The sequence below is a fragment of the Sinohyriopsis cumingii genome, chromosome 4 (assembly GCF_028554795.1).
Source record: "Sinohyriopsis cumingii isolate HCF-2022 chromosome 4, ASM2855479v2, whole genome shotgun sequence".
Classification (NCBI taxonomy): Eukaryota; Metazoa; Mollusca; class Bivalvia; order Unionida; family Unionidae; genus Sinohyriopsis; species Sinohyriopsis cumingii.
Window position 1 is genome coordinate 9,844,260 of NC_142964.1, and position 22,143 is coordinate 9,866,402.

A 22,143-nucleotide genomic window follows, 5' to 3' on the forward strand; every position below is an offset into this window, starting at 1 on the left:
TCTACAGTTCTATGAGTGCATCTACAATGGATGAAGTTGACAGTTTTTTGTTTACAGCAAATACTGCTGCCAGGTGTACTTTCTTAAAGTTGATTTCACAAGATAAATGTTTATACATGAACCTACAAATATGTCAGCAAACACTTTCAGATCAATTGAACATCACAGTAAACAGGTCTTTAGAGGACACCATCTGAGTGTGTTTTTGTAAAGAAGCCCAAACCCACTCCATCACTTGCACAGCCTGCCAATCACTGACCAGGAGAAGGTGGACATGGAAGAGTCTCAAGAAGAAACTCATGATTGTGACCATTTCTGGACCAATGCTATCCTGAAAAATTCATAGTATTATTATTATTGATCCTTCACTGTAAGGGTTGCAAGGATGTTTTTCATGTTTTGCCTAATGCTTAGAAGCTTTTTCATTTGCTTGTCAAACCATTGATATCTTGGACCATATTCACTGTAACATGTCAATATCTTGGACCATATTTCACTGTAACATGTCAATATCTTGGACCATATTTCACCGTAACACATCAAAACTGGCCAACACATCAAAACTGGCATATGGATGTATGATAGGAAGAGTAATTATTGTCACTTTTTTTAGTATTCATAACAATCATGAACTTCCTAGGAAGACAGAAATGCACAAACCATGAGCAGCTTCGATATAATGTGTCAAAGTTTATGCCGAATAAAAGATGTCATTCCTTATCACATCTTGCTGCTGTGAATGAGACTTTATGATTTGTGTACTTCTATTCACAGATATTTATGATCTGTGTACTTCTGTTCACAGATATTTATGATCTGTGTACTTCTATTCACAGACATTTATGATCTGTGTACTTCTGTTCACAGGCATTTATGATATGTGCACTTCTATTCATAGACATTTATGATCTGTGTACTTCTATTCACAGACATTTATGATCTGTGTACTTCTGTTGACAAAGTACCAGTGGAGGCAAAAGACAATAATATCAGCAGCAAAGCTTAAGTTGAGGTAAGATGCAGGTTGTTGATCATTAATATCAACATAAAAGCTCAGTGTGTTTTTAGCATCTTTCTGTTTAATAATGTTTGAAAGTAATGTGGATATTAACACACACACACACACTCTGACACACACACACTAATAGTGTGGTACGCCAGTGACTCATGTTAAAGTATGGCTCATGACATACTTTAACAAAATTTACTAAAGTTTTTGTACAAGCAGATCATGTACATTAACAAGGCTCATCCAGTCATAGGAATAAGATAATGGATATTGCCTATTATTAAGTCCATCCAGTCACAGTAATGATATAAAGACTATTGCCTATTATTAAGTCCATCCAGACATAGGAATAAGATAATGGCTATTGCCTATTATTAAGCCCATCCAGGCGTAGTAATGATATAAAGGCTATTGCCTATTATTAAGTCCATCGAGTCACAGTAATGATATAAAGACTATTGCCTATTATTAAGTCCATCCAGGCATAGGAATAAGATAATGGCTATTGCCTATTATTAAGCCCATCCAGGCATAGTAATGATATAAAGGCTATTGCCTATTATTAAGTCCATCGAGTCACAGTAATGATATAAAGACTATTGCCTATTATTAAGTCCATCCAGGCATAGGAATAAGATAATGGCTATTGCCTATTATTAAGTCCATCCAGGTATAGTAATGATATAATGGCTATTGCCTATTATTAAGTCCATCTTGTCATCCAAAAGAGATAATGGCAATTGCCAATTATTATTAAGTCCATCCAGGCATAGGAATAAGATAATGGCTATTGCCTATTATTAAGCCCATCCAGGCATAGTAATGATATAAAGGCTATTGCCTATTATTAAGTCCATCGAGTCACAGTAATGATATAAAGACTATTGCCTATTATTAAGTCCATCCAGGCATAGGAATAAGATAATGGCTATTGCCTATTATTAAGCCCATCCAGGTATAGTAATGATATAATGGCTATTGCCTATTATTAAGTCCATCGAGTCACAGTAATGATATAATGGCTATTGCCTATTATTAAGTCCATCGAGTCACAGTAATAATATAATGGCTATTGCCTATTATTAAGTTCATCTAGTCATCCGAAAGAGATAATGGCAATTGCCAATTATTATTAAGTCAATCCAGTCATAGGAATGACATAGTGGATATTACTTATTATTATTAAATCAATCCAATCATAGGAATGAGATAATGGCAATTGTCAGTTATTATTAAGTCAATCCAGTCATAGGAATGACATAATGGTTATTACCTATTATTAAGTGAATAACTTTATTCACTGTTATTTGCTCAGAATGGGCAAAATGGATTTCATAAAGTTTCACTCATTTGTCCTTTTTCCTTTTCTAAACTCAAGTGAGTGATACACTTTGATTTGTTTCCAAGATATGGCCATCATAATATTTTTCAAGTGAGTGATACACTTTGATTTGTTTCCAAGATATGGCCATCATAATATTTTTCAAGTGAGTGATACACTTTGATTTGTTTCCAAGATATGGCCATCATAATATTTTTCAAGTGAGTGATACACTTTGATTTGTTTCCAAGATATGGCCATCACAATATTTTTCAAGTGAGTGATACACCTTGATTTGTTTCCAAGATACGGCCATCATAATATTTTTCAAGTGAGTGATACACTTTCATTTGTTTCCAAGATAGGCCATCATAATATTTTTCAAGTGAGTGATACACTTTGATTTGTTTCCAAGATATGGCCATCATAATATTTTTCAAGTGAGTGATACACTTTGATTTGTTTCCAAGATATGGCCATCATAATATTTTTCAAGTGAGTGATACAATTTTATTCATTTCCAAGATAGAGCCAAAATGTTTTTCAAGGAGTTGCTTCCAAATCTATTTGGTAAAAAAACCCATAACTCATCTGGTGTCATTTCCTGAGATAAATCAGGCAAAAAGTGAAAAATTGTATTAATTTTTTTTAATTATATCTACAAAGAATTAAATTCATTTAGTAGAGTCACTTCATTTATGTGTGTTGTTAGCTGCATTCTGTCCAAAATAACACCTCATTTAAATTTGTTTTAAAATAGTATCAAATATAATTATTTTCCAAATTGTCTTGTCCTCTTCACTTGGATTGTGATGAGTGTTCCTTTACCTATAAAGGCATCATATTGTCTGCGTGTGTTGTTGAGGTGGAGGTGGAGGATTAGAGAGATCACTCATCATATATCTTGGCATGTCTATTGATATATATTGAATGAAGTACACAGACACCTCATATCATCTTCTAAATGTGGAACACATTTATTCTAAAACAGACAGCACCTTGAGGTTTATGTAAAATTATTTCCAAAACAGACAGTACCTTGAGGTTTATGTAAAATTATTTCCAAAACAGACAGTACCTTGAGGATTATGTAAAATTATTTCCAAAACAGACAGTACCTTGAGGTTTATGTAAAATTATTTCCAAAACAGACTGTACCTTGAGGATTATGTATAATTATTTCCAAAACAGACTGTACCTTGAGGATTATGTAAAATTATTTCCAAAACAGACAGTACCTTGAGGATTATGTAAAATTATTTCCAAAACAGACAGTACCTTGAGGATTATGTAAAATTATTTCCAAAACAGACAGTACCTTGAGGATTATGTAAAATTATTTCCAAAACAGACTGTACCTTGAGGATTATGTAAAATTATTTCCAAAACAGACTGTACCTTGAGGATTATGTAAAATTATTTCCAAAACAGACAGTACCTTGAGGATTATGTAAAATTATTTCCAAAACAGACTGTACCTTGAGGATTATGTAAAATTATTTCCAAAACAGACTGTACCTTGAGGATTATGTAAAATTATTTCCAAAACAGACAGTACCTTGAGGATTATGTAAAATTATTTCCAAAACAGACTGTACCTTGAGGTTTATGTATAATTATTTAAGGGTTTGAACATTAAAAGATTCTGTCAGATTTAGTGAAACTTTCAAGAATCTGTGGAACATTCTACCATCATGGAATTTACCTTGAAATAAAAACTTTTAGATTTAGAACCGTGATTCTTCATTGGTGCTAGCACATAAGCACATTAATGATAATAATAATAATGAGGACTATGTATAGCGCCTAATCTTTAGAAGCTCTAAGTGCTTTACAACATTAGAAACACCTGTAACATAAAAAAAACATATATAATGATATGATTACAAAAAACAAACACCATGAAATTAGAAAACATAAAAAACATGCTAAAAATATTTAGGGTAGGAAACATCATTAGGTCTTTAAGTTTGTTCTTGCAGTCGAATAGGTGAGTTTTAAGAGCACTCTTGAATGGGATCATTGTGTCTTTGTGTCTAAGTTCAGTGGGCAATTTGTTCCACGTTTCTGGGCCCTGGTATGCAAATGAACGTTGTCCATATGACTTCATTTTCATATGGGAATAATGAGTATACGATTGTCAGAAGAGGAGCATAAGTATCTTGTTGGTTTGTACACAACAATGAGGTTGGATAGATATGTTGGACTGGAGTCCGTCAGCGAAACGTAGCACAGAAAACAATTTCGTGTTTGATTCTGGATTGAATGGATAGCCAGTGTAAAGCATTCATTCAGTGTACTTTTAAATTGTTTCTAGATTTCTGTGAAATTTATACAGTAATTTAGGATAATATTCTAGGAATTCATGCACTATAAATTCTTTTCAATTCTTTCACTTTTGTGATTTTCTATTTAGGGAAATTAAATTTATATTTTGTAAAATTGAATGCTTGTTGGGTTTTACCTTGTCTTGTTACTAGTTTAAGCCCCTGGATGTAACAATGCAATAAAAATATTAATTGTTAAATATCACTGAGTGAATTTAATTATTGAAAAATAAATAAATAAAGAAAGAAAACTAAATATATCAAAATTTATGTTTTACATATAATTGCAATTAAAAGATTTTGTTTAAACTGTTGTCATAAAATAGACAAATGAGATTAGATAAATAAATAAATACAGGAAACAAATATGAAATAATTTGACATCTGGAATAAATACAAGGAATTTAAACTCAAAGATCACACACACACACACACACGCACACACCAATAAATATATCTAAGAAACCATCCAGGGATATTTTAGCCTATTTTTAGCTGCGCTTGGAACTCCCACCACATGTACATAGTTCACACTTTGTGCGAGTATGTTTCAGAGGAACCCAGCACAATATTGAAAGAAGAATGTTGGACGTTAAGAAAACGCAAAACACTCGACCATGCTATTTCTCGAGAAAGAGCGCAACAATTTAAAATTCCAAATTGTTGCACAAAATTTCTCTAGAAATGGCTTATTCAAAATTGTTGCCCAATTGTACGGAAGGAATACAGGAAGTTGATATGCAGCTTAACTCAAATCGACCAATATTTGAACATTTAATCTTTTATTTACACATATATACGGAAATGGTATAAATTTAAGGAGTAAGGATGGGTTCATATGACAAGGCGACGATAGAGTATGAAGAAGGAGATGGAGAACTTGTCGTCATCAGCCGTTACAAGCTTGATGGTGACAGCCCAATATATTCACGTATGCTCGACATGAAGAAAATTGTGGCAGCTGTATCAATACTGCTGTTTCAGCCCGGCGAGGATGTGGAAGGCAGCTTGCCATCGACAGGTCCGATTCTTGATATTCCGTGAAGGAATATATCTTAACTTAGGGTGTCATAATTTTTTTCACTTGAAGCAAGAAGCAGTGCTGCCGAAGATTAAAGGTAGTGGCTATGGTATTTGCTTATCCTCCAGTTTGTTTATGCTCCCCCCCCCCTCCGCCCACACAGAACGTTTTTGAAATCAAAAGCATCAAGAGCAAAAAATGCACAAAACCTATTACCTAGTCTATAATTTTTAACCTGATTGTCAATAAGGGGTCCTAAACATTGTCATATTCTGCCAAACAGGAGTTTCTTTTCTTAACACGGCGCCGCATATGCGTAAGCTACTCCTTTTTTATATATATATAACGTATGTGATTTAGTTTAACGTCCTCGATACGATCTGAATAATTCCTTAATTTTCCATAACTATGGGAGTTACATCCCTTAGAACGGTATGCGGAGAACTCGCCCCAACGTATCTGGAGAAGTCGTCCCAGAGTGGTTGGAGAAGTCGCCCCAGTTGGTTGGAGAAGTCACCCAAAAACTTGTCACCCAGATAACCTTTTTATAATAGAATTAAATCACCTTTCATGTGATTCATATTTAGATTTTTATATATACACAATCACTAAAGAGATATTAACTGGTAATCATAAAAAGCAATATCATAGTAATAATTCTAAGAATGAAATTAAGTCTTTATATAATGAATGATGACAATATAGTGATTAAAAAGGATGATAAGTTACAAACACTGTCAAAAAAGAAGAAATAAACTAAATGATGGGTGTAGTACAAGTGATCTTTCAGAAACCGTCCGAATTCTGCGCATTAGCCATGATGATGAACTCGGCTACCGCATTTCCTGAGTAGGCGTCAATGATGCTTTGCATTGAGTTCAAGTATCGTTCGTCAATGGTTAGCAAATCTCAATGAACAATCATATTAAATTGTTCAGTTAGATAGATGATACTATAACCCTTTGGCTTATTGATGGTCATCGCCAATTCAGTCGATTTCGGGTTATAGCGGTCCATGCCATAAAGTCATCTCAGGATGACTTAGGTTATTAGGTTGGGAACCCTTTCATATATAAAACTGCAGACATCACATCGTGCTTACACCCTCTCTATTTTTCCAAATAAAATGCATCTAATGATTTGAAGAGCAGAGCAAAAGGGACAGATAAGACTTATTTTTTGTCAAATGAAAAACTTGAAAAATTGCACATTTTATAGATTTAATAAGTTATTAAGTTTTAAAAAAACCAACAATAAATCAAGCCTTAACAACCGTGTGGCGACATTTCAGAATTACTATATGTGATCCTTGGGGCAACTTCTCCAGGCGAAGTGGGATGACTTCTCAGAAAACCATGGGGCAACTTCTTCTGACACCTGGGATGAGTTCTTCCAGGGCGAGTTCTCCATGGGGCAAGTTCTCTTCTATTCCCTTAGAACACATGTATTTAAAAGTTACACTTTTTCTTTTGTTAATTCTTTTTTAGAATTTTTAACATTTGACATTGCAAGTATCTGATGCAGGAGACAGTTTTTACAGAAAATGGGCTGTTCTAGAAACCAGAAAAGTACAGTGAGAAGTCTGTCTATAAGAAAAGTCACATGGGTCATGTATGTGCATTTACTAATTTTAAATTAAAGATAAATTGTTATTTTAAAATTTAACTAATTTTCTTTCACCAAAGTCTATTCAGTCCTGATTACTGAATGTTCTGCACCTTAGCTGCCATCAAGAAACTTTCAGAAGAAAATTTTCAATCTCTATAGTCTTTTACAATGGTGGCCATGTATGAAACTTTGGTCAAGAATAGAGCACATTGAGTGGAATTGTCACAGTATAAGGTAGTACGAATTTATTTATCAATATGTATAGCTTTCATTGTGAAATCACAGTGTGCATCATTCAATCCGGATTTATACTGGATCACACCTTTAGATTCATTTCATCCAAAAATGTCTACACACTTTAATATTGATTTTGTCGTATATTCACTTTTTGGGGTATTTAAATAATGACCTTCCAAAGGAATGTGGATGTATACAAATCCAAATGAAATGAATACTTGCCACTTAATGGTATGTACAATCAAATTCTAAATAATGACATCCATTACTGAAATATTTGGTGTTGAATGCCTTCATGACCTGTGTGACTTGTACTGTAGTTGTATGCAATGACAGCATTCATTTTGTTTAATATGCAAACAAGATAACAGTGATAGGGACCACTTGGTGACAGTCAGGTTAGTAATTATAAATTGATGAATGAAACAACTAAGTTTTGTGCATTTTTTATATCCATTATGCTTTCCGTTTTAAAAATCAGTAAGGGAGTACAAATTGGAGGATAAGTGAATACTATAGGCATACAGATCTGTACCACTATCCTGTAGCCTATGCGTCGTCATTTGTATGTTTAATTTGAAAGAAACTAATGGCTTTAATGTATCTTTATTTAATTTATAACATTTCTTTTATAAGTGATTATTTTATGTAACTCGGTAATTAAAGAACAGTTATCAGGTAGATGGACAAGAGGCAAATTATCATGGCATACAGGGGTCAATTTAACTCAGTAATACATTTAGTACAAAATAATACAACGGAGGACTTCTCTTCTTTCTCACACAACCTATTTTAGAATCAACACTGATATTTCATGATACAGTTCACGTAGTGCAATAAATTTGGTACAGATGTTTGTATGCCTATCCAAAGTTTGGCTTACTATCAGAACATTCACGTTTTTAGTATTAATTCCTATCAGATCATAACACCATGGTATCTGGGTGTCATTACCCTCAGATTTGAATTGCTGGCATATGGAAAGCAGCTTCACTCCAAGGGAAGATCAATGTATCATAACTTTCCCACACATTGGTCATTTCCTCATGATATAGGTTTGCTATATTGTCAAGATGCATTACTTATGCCCTTGGGTGATGCTGATTTTGCTCATGGTCCATAAATTATACAGAATTCTGCATTGTCATCATCTTTTGCCATGCTGAAATGTAACTGGCATGTAGGTGATAATAAACAAATAATAATTTCCTGTAAACAAACTTTCTTATTGTATATAGAATGAAAAATTATATTGGAAATGAATTTTATTCAGAAAATATGTAATTATCTTTGATGTAATATATCTAAATACATGTAAGTGACACACACTAAGCTTATAGCTGCTGTATAGGCTAGGCGTATAGGTCCATACAACTAGACCTACAGACTAGTGGTACGGACCCACATGCCCAGCCACTGAAGATTCAGAACCATATCATTTGCTTCAAAGCATGTTGCTCCTATTCTGTCTTAAAAATGGGCACAGAATTAACAGTGGCCCTGATAATACTCCTAAAATATTGTTTTTGGACATAGAACTTTAGCTTTGTGCCCTAGTTATGTTCATGTGCTGCAACAGTTTTTCTGATTGTTATGTTCATTGGTAATATTGTTTGTTTTTATGGTTTATCTGAATAAAGGTAGCTATACAGTTTGCTTAGTAATTACTTGGAAAAGCATGCCATGTTGTGTTTAAATGAAGTTTTCAATAGTCTGATACAAACTGGGATGATGGATTGCATCTGTGTGGGATGACTCTAGAAGGAAAAGGGTGACATGGTTCATAGAGCTTGAACATTCCATTTTTTTATGCCCCAGTTATTTCACATAATGGAATTATTTTAACTATTGATACAATCTCTTATAGCAGCCATTTTATTGGAAATAGTTAAATTGAAGGTTTGTACAGTTCATTTCCAAATTGGAACTATGGTTGTGTGTATCATAGATGAAATGATTTCTACCTTGCAATAATATATGCTCAAGAGCAATGCAGGAGACCCAAGTTTCAACCTCCACAGCAGCTTCATGCTTCCTTTTTTGTTGTGTTACATGATGTTTGTGTCATGTTACATATTTGTGTCATGTTATATGATATTTGTGTATGTTACATGATATTTGGGGCAAATCAAAAGACAAGGAATGTAGCAGACACAGTATATCATGCAACCTGATCTCAGGATTCTCCATAAGATTTTAAAAGTTGGACTCCAGGACTCCTAATTTAAAAAAATCTTGGGGTCTCATCCCTTAAAATAGGAGTCCCAATGAGACTTTCCTCACAATCGCTAGTATATATGTCATCAGGCTGCTAGTGTTCATTCATTGTGAAATATTTAGCATTATTATAAAAGAACGAAAATCTAAGGCAGTTAGGAATGGTGATGATTGCAATGTTACAGCTCTAACAGTTGTCAGTAGCTTTATACTGCCATTCATTACATTTGTGTGCATTCAGAGTACTGTGTGTGTGTGTGATTTATATTTTTTAGCACAGCTTTAACAATTTTTTAGTCATATCGCTATGATGTCTGCAGTGTGGCAGTTTATAGTGATGCCTAGCACTGGGGCATCATGTCACAGACATGTAGCATGATGTCCCACCCAGTCACATTATCTTGATACCAGGCCGACCAGTCCTAACACTAACCTCTTAATACTGAGTGCCAAGCGAGGCAGCTGTTAGAGCCATTTTTGTAAATCTTTGTTATGACTTGGCCAGGGATTGAACCCATGACCTTCCGCATTTGAGGCGGATGCTCTAACCACTAGGCCTTGGAGTGGTTCATTCAGAGGACATTTGGTTTTTGTTAATTTCAAGTTGATGGCTCCCTTTATCACCCTCATCAATTACACAAAACATTTTCAGTTGAAGCATTGCACTATTGCTTTAGCTGTGTGCACAGTCTATTTTGTATCATGGTGTGCTTTTTCAATATAAACTAGGCTGTAGGTCTAAGTTGCATATATTCTGTGTGTAGTACTTGCTCACTATGAGAAACAAATAGAAGCATTTATTTACACTGTTTACCAAAAGCACTTTGAATTTGTCTGTCACTGAAAGTATTCAAGTATAAAATGGTCTAATAAATAAGAACACATATTTAATTACTTAATGTACTAAAAAAATGTGTTATTTTTATTTCTGGATTTTCTGTTGCTTCATTTTGAGTATCAATCTTAATTGCTTCTCAAGTTTTTCTCAGACTGTTTATCTTGTAAAAAATTAATTATTAATTGACAAAAAGTACACTTAATACCTAGAGAATACAATACACTTAATGGATACATTTGTGGTCAAGTCTAACAGTAAAGTTTTATATGATCATGTGCTCTAAATAGGCATTGGAGTATGATCATAAAGTTTAGTTGTTGTTGCTGGTATTTTTGATTTAGTCCTGCAAAACCAATGGCATTATGTATGTCACTAAAAATAACTTGTGTTTCTAATAATAAGGCACTTCATATATTTAGGTCTTTCTGACCATTTGTCTATGAAAGGCCTGTCAAGAGATGTTAAGGACATAAGTTAAATTCTAATCCTAAGAGGATACAAGAATTCAAGTGGTTACCTCCCTTAACATGGCAGTTTCTCTCAGAGCTGTCTAAAGCACAGACGATTGACAACTGGTCAAAGGCTATTATTGACATCATATATTGATGAGTAATTAAGTCTAATCACAATAGCGGTGGCCATATTGTAAGCCTGTTGCAGGATGGAGTTTGAAAAAAATGAACCAATTTACTGTTGCAGCTGGTAAACATACCAATCTCGTTATTTTATGTGATTCTTTGTGCTGAATCAAGTCATATTTGATGCCGTTTTAATGGCAAGATAATATGTCAGCACTGCATAATATTTGGGAAAGTTTAAAGTAAATTTTAGGGCAGCATCTATGGTCTAAGCAACAGCATCCAATTCTGTCTGTGAAATAACTCTTGCTACTGTTCCAAATATCAAACACGTACCATTGGCAAAAGTTAGTTTGTCACCAATAATTCCATTAACAACGTAAAAAAAAATGCTGCATAATTGTATTAATTTGAGCACTTCACAAAAGGTTAACACATTTCTGATGAATTATCCACTCATTTGAAATATCACTTTTCAGTCTAATGATAATGAAATAATTGATTTGGATGTGTGGAAAACAGTACCATAATGTATCCTCCAAACCTTTATCAACTGGCTTGATATTGTAGCTCAGATATCCTCATGACAGATTTTTTTCTTAATACTCAGATATCCTCATGACAGATTTTTTTCTTAATACTCAGATATCCTCATGACAGATTTTTTTCTTAATACTCAGATATCCTCATGACAGATTTTTTTCTTAATACTCAGATATCCTCATGACAGATTTTTTTCTTAATACTCAGATATCCTCATGACAGATTTTTTTCTTAATACTCAGATATCCTCGTGACAGATTTTTTTCTTAATAATGTTAATGATTGAGAACATAAAGTGTCATAACCAGTTTACTAACATAGTCACCAGATATTTACTTCACCAGTTTGTTGGCCACCATGCAGGCATAAACAGGAATTTACCTGAACACTCACCTTGACAGCACCCACATTTCCAAAGGAAAAGGCTGCCTTTTTGATTGTACAGATGCATTGGGGGAGTTAAGAATCTGTGTTATATGTGTTTCTGCCTCTGTGCAGCACTTCAAACAATACAAAGTAATTTCAGTAGGAAATGCTTAAATGCTTCTCAAAATATTTTATGAAGTTTTTAATCACTTTTCTTAAGAAAATGTATGGTATAGCCTGTCATATTTTAATGTCCACCTTCTGGTGTTTGTCCATCCATTTTTTAGGCTACTTTTGCTAAACAGCTTGGAGGACTGCCATGAAACTTTATACAAATATTCATCCCAAAGTATAGTTGGTCCTAAATGAAAATTATGAAGGTATTGCCTGAAAAAAATGTGGAGGCATTCTCTGCCATCTGTTGGACTGGCCTGGTCACCCTGGTCCCTTAGCAGTTTCGTTATCTTTGTAACTTATCAGAGGGAAAAGTTCTTCTAGATTCATTGGTTCAACTGATCATCGCACTTGTCAGTGTGGGGTTTATAAACCCATTTGCCACCAGCGCAGATGCTTTATTGGGTCATGTGACATCAGTACCCTGGTTTATGGTGGGCCATAAGTATCATAACCTGTTTGTAGGTAATGCACTATGTTCAAATGACATTGATATTTAATGCAGCCAGGGTATGGGTTGTAACAGATTTGTGCTAGGTGACACATACCTCTCAGATTTAAATTCCTCAAACTTGGTGAAATGCACCCCCACCCGCTGCCTTAGTGCTTCATTTCTCTTTGATGGCGCTGATCAAGATTCAAATGACATTGTTTAATGCAGCTGGGATTCAATTTAAATAGCAGTTGGACGAAAACATTACAAAAGCTTTAAAGTACATGTAAAAATGGGAGGTAAACAAAGTGGCTAGACAACTCTCTTAAATTATCTATTAAATAATTAAAATACATTATTATAATGTTGCAAACAAAATAACTAATCTTTGAATCACAAAACTTACTCTTAAATCTAAAATATGTACATTTTGCTGTAGAGATTGACAGTGCTTGAATTGTGCTTCACACATGACACAGCTGTGGGCCATTTCTGATGCGAAAAAGAGTTGTAGGGATAAAGATAGGTTGTGCTATATGATGTAATCCTCATAAGACAAGTATGGTGATCAGGGGAGAGTGGAAAATTTCAGCAAAAAACAATGGTACTTAAAACACCTGGTGAAATTATTGTCCAGGTGATTGTGAACTAAATGATAATGATGATGCTCAGACATCCAGTATGGACACCATAGCATCCATTTTGAAGATATTGTTTTTACAACTGTGCTCCTATGGATGATTATACTAACATGGGGTTTTGACTAAAAAATATTACATTATGTCTAGTTGGTCATTAAAAAAAATGGTTCCTCTTTGAGATCAATATGGCCAAAACAGTGGTCATCTGGAGAATCTTGTAACTACTCCTCCAAAACTGATGATCTTATTAACTTGGGGTTTTCATTATAAGATTTTTTTCTTTTGATGTCTTGGTCCAAGATGAGAATGGTGCTAATCTGACATCCAGCATGGCCACCATGAAAACCTGGGTACTTGCTAGAAAGATTTATTGATTATGTAGTGTTATGACCTGGTCTGAGGCTACCTGTCATGAGACCATGATTTGCTGGCGCAAGGAGAGATCTTTCAAGATAGGGTCTACTGTATGACCTGAACAATCAAAGTCACCTTCAATCTTAGTACTTTGATTATACATGGTTCAAGTGACCTTATCAATTTAGAGACAAAGAAAACAAGAAAATGTTAATTTATACACTGTTTATTTCATCTAGTTTAAATCTGTTATTGTCTAGTATTTATAGTTTGTATAATATTATAATTGATCAATGCATGGATATCAAACCACCACTAATGATATAATATTAATTATTGATGATCACAATTAAATGAAACTGTTCTCTCCACTTTAGAGTGACAAAAGGTGCCACAATAAACAATTAAAGCCAAATTACTTTACTTTTATCAGAAATAGCATCCCTCCTGTTTCTACATGGTCATATTTGTATGACTATTACTTTATTAAAATTTCCGGTATGCAGTCTATTTGATCTTAGTATTCATTTTCAGTGATTTATCTAGTCTCTGTGTTTACTATTTGCAGGTCATTTTAAGTCCATGCCAGGTCAGGATGCTAAGGATAGTATATATCCAGTTCCATCCTCAAAGAGAATGCCAGCTGTTGTTCCTGCCACAATTTCTACTGTCCCAGTACAAGGCTTCTGGTTTCCACACTTGGCTGTCCCATCTAAGAATATTAATACAGACTCAGACATCCAGGATGATATCATTTTAATTACTGACCATGACCAAATACATAACCCTGACAAAATGTGGCATCACAAATCACAGCAAAAAGCCAAGACAAGTTTAGATCAGATTTGCAAAGGAAGGTCGTCAGAAACAGACGATGTTGAGAATAACACAGAGCAGAGTATGCATGACATGTTAGAGGGGGGTAGCATACAGCAGAAAAATACAGCTGTACCTGAGCTAAGTCATCTTTCAAATCTTGACTGTGAAAGACAGATTTTGAAGGTAAGACAAGATTCTGTACTTTCAAGTCCAACTGCAGTGATTGATTTAAGTGAAGAAAATATAGAAAATACAAACTCTCATATTGAATTGAATATGGAACATAGTGACAATTCCATAACTCCAGCAGGTGATGGCAGTAAAGGAACAACCCTAGAAGGTGATGGTGGTAGAAACACAAGTCTAGCAGGTGGTGAAAATGAGAGTTGTCACAAACCTGGCTCAACATCAGATCATCTCCAGTGTTTGTTTTGTGGAAAACTTTTGCAGAGTGAGAAAAGCATTATAGAGCATTCCAAGGATCACTTAAATATAACACCAAAAAATGCAATTGTGTGTCCAGTTTGTAATGCAAATTTTCCATGGAAAAGCTCTGCATCGTTCAAATCACATGTCGCTGGCCATTTTGAGTATGAACCTAATGTAGTACAACCTTCACAGTTCAGTGTCAGTCATAGTGCTAGAAATCCTTTTGAAGTATTCACAACAGATTCAGAAGGGATGTACACACTGAATTTGACTAAATATTCAGATAAAAACCAAGAGAAAAAATTAGTCTGTCAGTTTTGTAATAGTATTTTAAAAACACATTATGATGTTGTTGATCATTCAGTCCTTCATGGGCAAATGCAGTGTGCAATATGTCGTAAATCCTTCTCTCAGAAACAGTGCCTAAGCCGTCATGCAGCCCAGCATGCTCAGAATATTGTATACATGTGTCATATTTGTGGAACTGTTTTCAACCGCAAGGACAACTTAAAACGGCACATCAAATGCCATGATAAAGGTAGGTTCAAACCATCCAGTGGCAAAACCTGGTTTGCCAGACAATGTCTAAGACGAGCTTGCAGTACTGTGCAAGGCAGGACCAATCGGGACAAAATGCAGACTGGAAATCTAAATCCATGTATTTCTATGGAACAAGAGATAGAAAACGAGGATAACATTGCTAAAGATAGTTGGGATAATGGTAAAGGGGCAAAAGCTGATGCTTCAGTGGAAGACAGGGACACTACTGATGACCATAGTATTACTACAGCGGTCCCACAAGATATTGAAAAACAGCCTGAATATGGAACAATAGAAGTGAAAACAGAGAAAATGGATGCAGATGAACTTGATGCATGTACAAATAATAATGTCGGGTTAACACGAAGGAATGCCATCTCATATGAAAATACACGTTGTACAAATTCTACATCCACAGAAGCTAGTATTTTTATAAATTCTTCCTTAGAAAATACATTTACAGATGTTGAACATTTTTCCTGTATTAGATGTTTTAGACTCTTTAGCAGCTTTGATGAACTGAAGGAGCATGAGTCAGTGCATCATTTAGATGGTCTTCAGTTTTGTAACTTCCCAACAAGTATTAAAACACAGCAGAAAGATGTTTCAGAGCAGGGTAGTCTTGCAAGAAACAAGGGAGACCAGCATTGTAAATCCCCTTCAGGATTTAGAGGGATAGAAAAAAGTGCTAATATGAATGTTGCAGTATTTTCTGGAGAGTATGGCATCAGACCTAGTCAAAGTTGGCAACCTCCTTTGCCGGCACATAGCCCAGTTGCTCAAGGGACTCCAACATATGGTATGAGGACAGGTCAAGAGTTTGCTACAGTTGCTCAAGGGACTCCAGTATATGGGATAAGGGCATGTCAGGAGTTAGGCACAGCTAGTCAAGAGACTCGGGTATCTGGGATAAAGACGGGTCAGGAGTTAGACTCATCTATTAATACTCTCATTAAACAGGAAGTCATCCATGTAGATGAGACAAGCTCTTCCAGTTCCCCCGGTGAGTATCAGAACTTTGGTGACTGGGTTGAATTTCATTCAGCTCTTCGGACCAGTGTACAACCTGCAAGTGATATTGATCCTTCTATACATGATCCAGATGCTGTACCATGTCGAGTTGTTACTGGAGTTAATGACCAATTTAGAATGGAAGGTCGACAGTCTAATACATTTCATGCAACCACATTTCCAAGTGGACCTTCTCTGCCTCTTGACAATTCGAATTTAAGGCAGAAAAGCCAAGAAGCAAGTTTCCCAGTGAAATGCTTGTTGTGTAATGTAATGCTAAACAATCCCAGGGAAATTGGAGATCACTCAGATCAACATGGACATGTCTATGCTTGCCCATTTTGTAAAGGACAACTCTCAACAAAAACCACTTTGCTACGCCATCTTAACACTCATTTAGATTATACCATACCCTGCCAGCTCTGCACAGCTAAATTCAATAGAAGGGACAACCTCCTTCGTCACTTAAAGACAAGACATAATATAGACAAGAACAATTTTGATATGAACACTCTGAGGTATTTTATTACATAATATTTTTCAAATTTCCATAGAAAAGAAACCAAAGACCTTATTTTGACTTGTTCACAAACTGCCCATGTGGGTCATATTAAACATTTGCGGAAAAAAATATTTGACTTGCGTATTCCTGATAGTCACCATTGTAAAAGTCACCATTATAAAAGACAAGATTTTACATCAAGGCGTGTACAACACTAATTATTAGCTATTTTATAGATAATCGGTCATGAAAAGTTGTCTCCCTTAGCCTTAATACAAGATTATTTAGTGTCTGTTACAAATGAAGAGATTAGTGGTGCATTGATATGAAGAGGTGCTCAGAGTTCCAAAAAATCAATTTGTTTTAAAAAGTATTTTGTTATGATCCTTTTTAATTTGCTTTTTTTTGTATTCATTGACGAGTAGGCTGAATTGGAAACCTTGTTTGATTCCATTAGAAGCATGCTTTATGTAATATTTAATCCAAGTTGGATTAATACCTGTCTGCCAGATAATTATGTAATATTTAATCCAAGTTAACATCCAGAACCAGGTTCTGCCTTGAGATATGTTTCTGGTATAGAGAGCCTTCAGGAAGGGAGAGGAATAGAAAACCAGTCCCATATTGTAGTATCTAGTCAAGTTTATAATAAACAGGATGTACTTTGTACATGTTTAAGTATTTATTATTGTCAAATCTTGTGTTCAGTGGCATAGCAACCATCCAGGTAATCCCTGTAACTATACTCTGTGTGTGCATGTGTGTGTGTATGCAAAATTCCCACCAGTTTTTTTCTTGCTACACCACTGCTTGTACTTTAATAATATATGTTCAAATACTACCTGTATACAAGTTATACATGTTTAAATGATTGATGATCAAACCTATAATTAATGACTAATATGTTTTGAAACAGCACTTGTAAATTTTAAATCAGTATGAAATTGTAAAGTTGACTCTAACAAAGAGTTAATCTCACATTCATATATATATAGATATATATGATTTCTTACAATAATTATAATCTGCTTGGCAGATTTATTTTATTTACACTAAAACATTTAGCAGATCGCATGTACTATGTATACTCATAAGTCAAGGCAAACTGCAAGCAACAAAGATTCCGATCTGCCATAGCATAATGCACCTGCAGATCAGGGTCTATATTGCTTGTTCTACTGATTAGGCCTAACAAACTGCACAGACCCAGATCTGCTGGTGCATTATGCAGTGGCAAATATGTGTCTTTGCAGTTTGCAGCTGGGCTTGTCTTATAAGCAAGCATATATGGTAGTTGCCTGGAATTTTTAAATCCATACATTCCAAATCATTGTATCATATCTACAGATTATGGATACTGTTGTTTCAGTTTTTACAAAGCAGACATCTATTTACCTAAATAAAATGTGTGTCAATCATTATAATCACATGAGTTTGTTTCATTATTAGACCCATTTCAGATTTTCATACCATGATATCACACACAGTATTCTTGCAAGGCATCCCCAATGCAATGCAGCTGAAAGAAGACCTTCCCTTGAAAAATTTTTGTTGGTATTTTGATTAAAAAAAACAAAAATATATTTTGTCATGCAGTGGACTGAATATTGCTTTTGTGCTCATTCGGTGTGAAGTTTTAGAAGTTTGAATAATTTCCAAATTGGCTTACAGTATATAAAAATAATTTTCACCTCTTTGTGTATGAATTATATATTAATGTAGATCATAATATACTTCTTGTTTCCATTAGTTATGACAATTTATACAAAAATCTGAATATCAGCTCAATATATGATGCATATTTAGTGGTATATATATGAAAACAAAAAATAGAAAAGCATGAATATATTTTTTGTGTTAAAATTACACAGATCTACTAAATTGTAAGCATTTTATCCAAATTTGCCAGTATACTGAACCTGTATTAAGCACACTCCATGTTTTATGCTGATGCATTAGATCAATATTAAATGTGCTCATAGGACAATTTCTGGATGCACCTCCACATATGATAGTATTTGATCAGTGTGAACACTAAACTGAAATGCACGCTGCAGTGAACTTGTTCCTAATCATTTGACAAAAAAAAATATGATTTCCAGCTTGATTAGGATTCAGTCTGGTATCATACATTTGTGTTTTGCATTGTTCAGTCAAACTTGAAAAAGCAGTTAAGTTACAAACCAGGAAATAAAATGCCCAATTCTTATATAGAGCTTTGCTGAAAAAGGACACTGCTGTAATCGTTGTTTTCTATAGTTGCTATCATAAATAATTTAAATTCAATTTATACTTGTAAATGTATTCACTCTCAGAGCAAGTTAATCACCCAGAAAAGTTAGTCACTTATTTGACACCCAGTCATATTTTATCAAGCACTGTATTTTTGTGATTATCTGCTATCCCCTAAAATATTGGTTTCTGTAAACTATTTCTTTAGGAATTCAGAATTCTATTAAAGAACAATTTTAGTTGGACAGAAATGGTACAAACAGCAAAATTTTATTTTGAGAATGTGAAACACGAAAACAATATACAACCCGCCATGAAAATTTATTTTTGTGCTATTAATTCTATTTAAATGGAATATGAAGCAACATATAATTATAGGTATCAGTCAGAAATATTGCATTAATCATGTTAAGTCACATGCAGAGAATACTGCCTCTGTACAAAAGTCCACATGATCAGAAAATATAAATGTCCAATGTCCATTTCATTGCATTAAAACTCGTTATGAATAAATGTGTGTTCAGTCTTCATCTCCTGATATAATCTGTGAGCTGTTCAAACTTGTATTTATTAGCACCATCTAGAAGCGAATATGGAAGGTACTGAAATTAAAACAAAGATATACTGGAACAAGCCACCATTACTGAAATATGTTACATATGCACCATTAATCACCAATTAACACAATTTTGTACTTCATGTTTTTTACTGTGTATAAGCTAGGACTAAATACACATGGCTGGGGAACTTGTTATTGACCTAACCAAATGTCATCGGTTTCCTTTTCATGTGCAAAGGAAAGCACCATGCCAGTACTTGACATCAAAGGAACAGCAGGAATTTCAAGGATAATGTGACTGGGTGGGACATCATGCTACATGTCTGCAGCATGATGCCTCAGTGCTAGACATCACTATAACTGCCACATTGCAGATATTGTAGCAATATGAATGAAAAATTGTTAAAGCTACGTTAAAAATCCAAATCACATCACGTCACAATAGCCACCAACTTAGCTAAAAACACCTTGGAGCAAGAACACTGTAACTGCTAACAGGTAACTACAATCTCTAACCCAGGTATGTATCCCTGGTATTGAGGACAGTGCAACAGCTAACTGCAATAACAGTTAACTACAATCTCTAACATAGGTAAGTACACCTGGGCTTGAGAACAGTGTAACAGCTAACTGCAAACTCTCATCTAGGTATTTACACCTGGGATTGAGAACACTAACAGTTAACTACAATCTCTGACCTAGGTAATTACACCTGGGATTGAGAACAGTGTAACAGCTAGCTGCAATCTCTAATCTAGGTAATTACACCTGGGATTGAGAACACTAACAGCTAACTGCAAACTCTCATCTAGGTAATTACACCTGGGATTGAGAACACTAACAGCTAACTACAATCTCTAACCTAGGTAAATACACCTGGGCTTGAGAACAGTGTAACAGCTAGCTGCAATCTCTAATCTAGGTAATTACACCTGGGATTGAAAACAATATAAGAGATAACTGTACTCTGGAGCCTAGGTAAGTACTTCTGGTATTTAAAGCCTGAGGACAAGGTAAGCCCTCCTATTCCTTAAATTCCACGGTTAAACTCAACCACTGGCAATCTCATTTGCATATTAAAAGGGAACAATTGATATCTGGGAACTTTTTGGAGTTTCCAGTCTCCTTAGTAGGTTAGTCCCATGTAGAAACTAGCCAAAATAAAATCACTGGCACATGAAATGATAAAATATTGTTGTCTCAATTTTCATGGTTTTGAAGAAAAAATTGTTATGGCACTTAAATGCCTTGTTTTGCCTGTCAAGTCCACATTTTTGTAATAATTGCCATTTGATAGATTAACCTCAACAAATCTATGAGAACAACAAATTCATGGCCGTTTGAATGTTTCAAACAATAATGCCACCGATATGAACAAAATCAAACACCTGTGAAGATCACTTGCGCTCAACATAAAAGGGAACCAATAACACTGTTTTTCTCTTTTGTTAAATTATTATTATTGTGTAAGCATGTATGTGTACTCCAAAAGTATATATATTGAGGGCCACAAGGAGGATTGGATCCATGCAACTAATTGTCACTAAATTTAAATAAAGTTGTTATTAGTATTACAATTATTATTAATATTATTAATCGGTTATTAAAGTACAAGGGGCCAACTAATAATGTACATACACATAAGAAACGGGGCATGGGGGTGGGGTGAAACTTTGATAATAATTTGTCTAATACGTTACCTGTTCGAAGATTCAGTTGGCATTTTAATTTTAGCAGACACTAGACAAACTGTTTAAAGTTACGCAGCTTATTTCTTAGTCAGTGGACTATCTGTTTTATAAACATGTTAATATTATTAATCCTTTATGGTTTATGCATGGATTGAATAAAGGCCGTTATATAGAATTGGGGGTGGGTGTCAACCATATGTACACAGGGGGGTGTGTGTGTAAAAAAAGTAGGCATGTGTACAGGGAGGGGGAGGTGTCAAGCTTTGCCAAATTTTTGCGTATGTACTAAATGGATGGCCCCCAAGTGTATGAACTCTTGCTTAAAACACTGTCCATAAAGTTGCTTCATCAATTACTTTATGATGACCCTGGTGCTAACAAATTTGTCTTAAGTGTGGTAATTATCAACTTAGATCACTTTTGGTTTGGATATCCTCATTTTTCATGTGAACCACCTACTCCTTGCTCAGCGCAGATAGCGAGCAGTGTGAACATTTTTTTATGTGTTCAGAGTCCATCAAGATGCTAACTGAATTGAATAATTCCAATGTTTGAGCCAGTCTCTTGCACGAACCAACATAACCAAAGACTTTACTTAAAAAAATTGTCAACGAAGCCGATTGATGCTGAATAGTTGATTAAGGCTCACCTAAAAATGAGTGAAAGATCAGACTTAAATGTTTGTGGCTTTCA

At 34.6% G+C, this 22,143-nt stretch overlaps 2 protein-coding genes across 3 annotated transcripts in view; both read left to right on the plus strand.

Annotated features, from left to right (window-relative positions):
* Positions 1–5,381: 5,381 nt before the first annotated feature.
* LOC149800604 (uncharacterized) lies at positions 5,382–17,713 on the plus strand. Of its 2 annotated transcripts, none has more exons than XM_089954594.1 (2): positions 5,382–5,678; positions 14,236–17,713. In XM_089954594.1, the coding sequence occupies exons 1-2, from the start codon at positions 5,486–5,488 to the stop codon at positions 16,998–17,000; spliced, it is 2,958 nt and encodes a 985-aa protein (XP_089810720.1). In that variant the 5' UTR covers positions 5,382–5,485; the 3' UTR covers positions 17,001–17,713. The 2 variants fall into 2 exon arrangements, with proteins under 2 accessions (XP_089810720.1, XP_089810721.1); XM_089954595.1 differs by having other exon boundaries at positions 5,517–5,775.
* Positions 17,714–21,739: 4,026 nt separating this feature from the next.
* LOC149800605 (zwei Ig domain protein zig-8-like) overlaps positions 21,740–22,143 on the plus strand; it is a 20,450-nt gene continuing 20,046 nt past the window's right edge. Inside the window, exon 1 of the mRNA XM_089954442.1 lies at positions 21,740–21,873. Coding sequence (XP_089810568.1) covers positions 21,740–21,873 — 134 coding nt within the window. The remainder of the gene's footprint in view (positions 21,874–22,143) is intronic.